At 36.0% G+C, this 7,059-nt stretch overlaps 1 protein-coding gene across 1 annotated transcript; it reads left to right on the top strand.

Moving 5' to 3' along the window:
• Positions 1 to 598: 598 nt before the first annotated feature.
• LOC107743470 (ovarian cancer-associated gene 2 protein homolog) lies at positions 599 to 1,734 on the top strand. Its single transcript, XM_016556693.1, has 2 exons — positions 599 to 926; positions 1,088 to 1,734. The coding sequence occupies exons 1-2, from the start codon at positions 761 to 763 to the stop codon at positions 1,603 to 1,605; spliced, it is 684 nt and encodes a 227-aa protein (XP_016412179.1). The 5' UTR covers positions 599 to 760; the 3' UTR covers positions 1,606 to 1,734.
• Positions 1,735 to 7,059: the final 5,325 nt, after the last annotated feature.

Here is a 7,059-nt window from a genome sequence, read left to right as displayed (position 1 = left end):
ATTGTTTTAGTTATTCTGAAATTATCGAGCATTTGTATTCATACGCCATTTTTTTCTAATTAAATGCAGCGATCCTCTTTAGACATACATTTTGATTTAAAAATAACTTTTTTTAATGTCTGCTTTTATCACTATTTCTGCTGTCAGAGGGCTTCTTTTATACTCAGTGTATAGAGAGCTGTACCGCCTTTGTTGAGACTTGAAATAGTGTCTTTATTGAGAATTAAATTAAATGAGTAAAATCATTTATTGCAATATATATATTTTTAAAGACATTTTTTTCTTATGAGAGGCTAACGTTTATGAGCCGCTGAGAACACTGCATATTTTTCTACAGGGAACGCTTGCCCCCTGGCGTTTAAATTCGGAACTACATTTCTGTTTCTTTTTGTAGGAAACTAAAATGTACGATTTATATAATGCACACCTGGAGATCTATGAAACTTTTGAAGATCAATAATATAAAAGCGCGTTTTATAAAATAGCTTTAGTGGTAGCTTGTATTCTGGGAATTTTGTTAACAAGTTGCAGATAATGTTCGCCTGGGCGGAACTCTTGATTCGTTATGTTTCAACACGGTAAAGCAGTCGCACAAGAAGGAAACATGTCAAGTTTAGTTTCTTTTTAGCATTTCATTTATTAAAACAACACAGAACAATATAACTGTAGTATTACGTCAGCTTGTCCCTGTTTGCTTTAGCAGTAGTGTCTTTTTTCGAGTTTGGAGAATAGCTAGAAAAGCTTTGACAGATCATTAATAATGTCTAAAGCTGCAGTTCCTCTGCGAATTCTCTGTATTCACGGTTATCGACAGAATGGGAACTCTTTTAGAGGGAAGACAGGAGCATTGCGCAAATTATTAAAGAAACAAGTGGAGCTGGTGTATATTAGTGCACCACACCAAGTTCCTGCAATTCAAAACGAAAGTGAGTGTAAAACTGATATTATATTTGCTGTACATCAAAACCTAGTGGGTTGCCTAGTGTCATACGTACATTAAAACGTATAAATATGTAAGCCCTCTCCGTACGTTCGTGTCATTTTTTAATCTTTCAGTCTGATCTTATTACTTCTTCAATACAATTAGCCAATCAGGGGCCTGAGAAGACGGCCGGTGGTGGTGATGAGGACCAGAGGGGCTGGTGGTTCTCTGATGTCCAGGCACGAAGTTTCAACGCTCAGCAGGAGTGTGAGAGCAGCCTGGGTCTGGAAGAGAGTATAGAGACTGTGAAAACTGCAGTGAAGGAACTTGGCCCCTTCGATGGCATCCTGGGCTTTAGTCAAGGTGCCGCCCTGGTGGCTATGCTGTGTGCCCTGCAAGAACAAAAACTAGAGGCTGATTTTAATTTCCGCTTTGCCATCCTGGTCGCCGGATTCCGCAGCGTCTGTTCCCAGCATCGTCGGTTTTACGAAGGGCCGGCGATAACAATCCCCTCTCTGCATGTGTTTGGACAGGATGACCATGTAATTCCAGAGGAGATGAGCCGAGATCTGCTGCCAGCGTTTGATGGAGCTCAAATCCTCATTCATCTTGGTGGACACTTTGTTCCAGCGGCATCTTCACACAGGCAGACATACCAAGACTTCCTCAAGAAGTTTGAGTGAGAGGATAAAAGAGTATCTCAGATTTCCTGGAATAAGTCAGGTCTACATTAAATGTAAATCTTGAAAAATAGCTACATTATGAAAGCCTTGGAAACTGAACGGTCAATAATAATATGTTTTACACTGTTCTCAGGGAAATGGTTACTTGAATAAAGACTTTCACAAGTATGCAGTGCTGTTTTGTTTGTTGTCCAGCTCATTTGTTTGACAGAGTCTTTTTAAAGGATATTTTGGGGTTCAAAAGTTAGGCTCTGTAGCATGGAGTTGTTTGCCACATAAAACAATATTAATATATGATATTAAATATGAAATATAATAGTAATTATAATATATGTGTACATTTGTTTATTAAATAGAATTGTAAAAAATAAATTAATAAATATTTACGGATTTTTTTTTTTTTTTTAACGGAACAGTTTATTGAACATGGAAAAAAATGAACAAAGAAAATTTTAAAGTTTTTAAGTATCATATTTGATACATCAAGCTTTTATGGCTTATATAGTATGGTATAGATGAATATGCAGCTCATACCCGAGGAGGAAAAACATCTCACTTTTATTCAGAGGCCCGAACTGAGCAAAAATATGCAATTTGATGCAGTTCCTGATATTTATATGGCCAAAAATTTAAACCTATAGCTTGTAATGTAAATAAATGAAAACTTTATAACAATATAGCAGACTAATTTAAAATGTATTTATATTCCAGTTGTCACTCTATATCTACCGATAATATTTCTTAGAAAGATGATACTTAAGTGCTTAGTTTTATGATCAGGACTGTAGTTTATATTGTTATGGTCAAAACAAAATGCAATGCAATACAATAATGACAGAAATACAAATAAACGTTCATCAAAAGCCTGGTGTATTGCATTTGATACTCCCATTTTAACACGATTTAACATGATGTTGATAATTTAGAGGCCTCAGAAACAACGCATATCAAATAGTATACAGTAGGTCTTGTAGGTTTAAAACAGTTATGTTCATCATTATTTTATTTTGTATGTTAAAGTGCTTATATTAATTATTGTATACAAAAATGCTAGTGGAGCTGTAAAGTTCATAGGTTGTTGGAATACTGTTCTAGGGAATGAACTTGATGTAATTCATGTGGGTGGGTTTTCTGTATGTAATTTGAGTTTAGTGCTGACACATGCAGTACCTCCAGTTTCCATTGGGGGCGTTAGTGAGAGTCTTTCCCCTACAGCTGTTTATCATTTTGATTTCTCCGTCAATGTCTGTGTGTGTTTGTGCGCGCTCACAGGCAGATTGGGAACTCTGTGTTCTCGTGTAGCTTAAAGGGAGTTTGCCAGCCCAGGATTGCATTCATGATGATTTCCAGATGTTTGTGGGAAGCACTCCTCTATTCTCACTCATTCTTTCCAATGTAGCCAGAGCGTCCACGCACCGTCCCTTTCCTTTAACTGACCTGATCTCTCACTTTTCTCCCACTCTTTCTGGTTCCATCCCTCTCTTAATAAGGATTATAAGGGAAAACTTTCATGTTCTTTTTGCGTTCCACCAAGAAACTTCGCATTTGCTCGCAAACCTTTTACATTCTTTCAAATGGTTTGTGAGTGAATGCAAAGTTTCTCAGGGGAACACAAAAGTTTTGTGAGTGAATGCAAAATGTCTCGGGGCAGTGCAAAAGTTTTGCAGAAGAATGCATAGTTTCTTGGGGGAACCAGAAATTTTGCGAGTAAATGCAAAAAAAAATTCAAGGGAATGCAAAAGTTTTTTGCAAGAGAATGCAGAAGTTTTGCAAGCAAACACAAAAGCGTTGAAATTTCCCCTCCCATTTCTAATTGTTTCCATTACTATTTCCCTTTAACGGCTCCAAAGGGTTTTGGTCCTGAAAGGCTGGACTTCAATTTATACAGACACCATAAAGAACGTTGCAATTTCTTCCACATCCACTTCCAAGATCCACATCCTCCTTTGTCTTTTTTCCCTTTCTGGTATTTTTCTGTCATTATTTAATCCTTTAATATCTATTTAGGCTATATAATTATTATAAATATTATATATAAATTTGTGGAAACATTTTTAAATATGATTTCATTATTAATGCATTTTGCTATCAATACCAAGTCAAAAAATCACATTTTACAGCCCCCTCGGTTGTTTTTCCCCCTCGTTTTGTTTGTCTGTACTTTCCTTCTCAGTGCCACGTGTCTCTTTCTCCGCTCAAACAGGTGGTTTTGATAAATGGAAGACAAGAGAAGAGGAGAAACACAGAAACTCCCTCTTGCCAGTAAGTTTTACAACAACTCTGTGACTCCCGGCCTCAGGAATCCATGGTCTTACACAACAGCAGTGGTCAGGGGTGAGAGGGAGAGTTGTGTTTGAAATGTCTGGAAAAGATAGACGTGAGTGTTGTGTCATGCTATATTTTGATTCTGGTGGGCTATAGTAGAAGGCAGGATGATGCCAGCAACCTGTGTTAAATGTAACAGGAGGTGTTTTTTTTTTTTCTTTCTTCTGAGGAATGAGGAAGGTGTGGTTTTGAGAATGTGGGCGGAGCTACAACATGTTTTTATAAGAATAGTAGAACTGTGTAGTTTCATCCTGCGCCATTTAACAATCTTTTGTGTTCTCTCATCCTGAAAGCTGGTTATATGGACTATATCTGTTTCTGGACTTTTGCATTTATTTTGGCCTTCATACTGGAAATCTACATCTTTATTGCAGAAATTGAGGAGTGATGCGTTTGGAGCAGTGATGATTTTGGGTATCTAGTTTGTCATATGTTGGAGTCATGTATGTATTGTGTCATACAGCCAATCATGGTCTCATTTCAAAGATGTTTTGCGTTTATTATAATGGTTTATGTAGCCTGCATAGCTGTAGTGTATGTATGTATGTGTATATATATATATATATATATATATATGAACTTATTCATAAGATAGCTAAAACCATTATAATAAGATGAATCTGGTTGAAATGTTGCTGTAGAGCAGATTGAAAACAATTAATATTTAAAGAAAACTGAAATATACTTATGAGGTTTCCCAGAAGAGCAGATGACGGTTAATTCCAGGAAATGAAGAGGTCACTGTTTTGCTGGTGTGGCCGAACTGACCAATCAGATCTCAGCAGTGACAGAGCAGGTGGAGGGAGTTTCCCAAGGAGATTACTTAACCTAAAGAATAACTATGATGTCACTGTGATGTCAGTGTGATGAAGCACATGGTCTGTATTTGCAAACAAGAGTAAGACAGGATGAAGAACGAAGGATTTTTCCAGCGAAAAATGTTGAATGTTCTGAGATTAGAGGTTGTTGTGGGATTGTTTTGTTACTATGTTTTTTTTTTTCTTTTTCTTTTAGAGGGTTTGGCAGTGTCTTATAACCAGGAATTCAGGAATTCATCCAGCAGAGTGTGATTTGAGTTACTTATTATTTATTTCCAGCCTGATCCAAACACGCAGTCCTGCCACTTCATGGTTTTCCTGTTTTATGTGGACAGTGCGTATCATAAGCCAAAGTTCGTTTCCTGACTTCTCAACTTTCCAAACTCATGCTTTCTTTCTTTCTTTCTTTCTTTCTTTCTGAGCTGCTGGAACTCTGTGCTATCATTGGTAAGACCTACAAGGTTCAACCTTCAAATTCTTGTGGTTTGGCTGTTCCTTCTTGTGCGTCCAGTTGTTATAGGGGCACATTTGGGTCAATTAGAGGCGGAGCTGATAAATCACAGACTATACTTTCCATTTCTAATCACTGCTTTTAATGTATCTTAATAATTTTTCTTTGTCTTTTTAAATGGGTAGAATTTATTGATCTAAAAAACAGAATTTAAACTTTTATTAGGGCAAAACATGTTGCTGATTACATCTTACATTATTTTCTCTGTTTTTCTGCTTCAAGGTGTGACACTGCCAAGTTATCTTTTTTTAGAGGCTGAATGTGTAATTAACAATTCTTAGAGTGGCAGTGTATCTATCTATCTGTGTGTGTGTGTGTGTGTGTGTGTGTGTGTGTGTGGGTGTGTGTGTGTGTGTCCGTCCCTGCACGGTGCCCTTAGCCCTGAACAGTAAGAGTTTATGTGCTGAGGTTCAAGTATCAGCACATGGTCTCTTACTTGTAGGGAAAAGAGTCTCTATCGACCTCTCATCACTTTGTTTCAAAGTATTCACTTTGTTTTGGAAGATCAACATTTACTTTTAATCATTCAGCAACAAATAAGAAATGTCACAAGTTTAGCATACATGAGGCAAGAATTTTCAGAAAGTTTCCAGATCAAACTTGAGTAGTGCAGACAATAAAAAAAAATTCAGAATAGAGAACTTTTTTTAAACCAAGGAAGTGTGCTTATTTACTGTTGTCTGCTAAATTATGAAATGTATTGCTCAACATGGTTAGGCAAGATGCATAAATCTTTAACCCTGGGCAAAACTATTTATTTTAATTAATAAAAAACTGCCATAATTTAAAATATTTTGTAATGTCACAGTTTATCATACAAGAGGCAACAATATTTGGTCAGATTCAAGAGTACGGCTAAGTAATACAGAAGCTAGAAAATAATAAAAATGCAGAAGAACAGAGAAAAAAATTACAATTTATGTATAGAAAGTGTCTTTATTTATTGTTGTCTGCTAAATGATAAAAAAATAATAATAATGATCAACAGGGATTAGATGCAACCTTTTTTTTTACTTTTTACTTGGACCCATTGTCCAAAAATGCTTTAAAATGTAGTTAGCCCTGGCTAAAAATATTGAAATAATAAAAACTGGTATAATTTATGGTATAATTTGGTATAATATTAAAACCAAAACAGGGAAATTGTCTTTGGATGTTGAGATTTTATTAACTTAAATTTTCATAGAAACATTTCTGAATATAATTTCTTTCTATTACATTAATTGTACCAAGCACAACACTGGCACACAGATTGTTTTCCGCAACTACAAAATCTCTCCTCAAGAGGGCGACGTGTGTCTGCTAAACTTGAATATTTTTTAGCATTTCTATTGCACACCACTGAAAATTGCTGCAGATCAAAATAAATTTAGACAAGACATCTCTGCCAGTTTGATATGTATTAATTAACCACTGGATTCACTGAAACACCTGCCCTGCTGTCCCAGATGGCACTGCAACCGGTAAAAAGAAAATGTATGGCTTTCATCAATTATACATTAAACAATATTCTGCCACCCTATCCTAATTGAAACTGCCTCTCCTTGTTCCACAGGAAATTGTCTGGAAAAAAAGGAGCAATCATTGACACTCCACATTAGAATGAATCACTTGGCCATCAGGGAACAAACTGAATCATCAGGAAAACATTAGAGAGAAATAATTGTATATTCTGGTACAGTACATGAATCAATTACAATGGAAAGCGAATCTGTTTGTATTGAAGTACTTAATGTATATTGTGCAAAGAATAACATTTTTGGTCTCAAATCAAGAACTTCAAAGTATCACAATGTAGCT

Source organism: Sinocyclocheilus rhinocerous, unplaced genomic scaffold, assembly GCF_001515625.1.
Source record: "Sinocyclocheilus rhinocerous isolate Xijiao unplaced genomic scaffold, SAMN03320098_v1.1 scaffold106, whole genome shotgun sequence".
Taxonomy (NCBI): domain Eukaryota; kingdom Metazoa; phylum Chordata; class Actinopteri; order Cypriniformes; family Cyprinidae; genus Sinocyclocheilus; species Sinocyclocheilus rhinocerous.
Note: the sequence above shows the minus strand (reverse complement) of the source record. Positions and strands in the feature narration are given on the sequence as shown.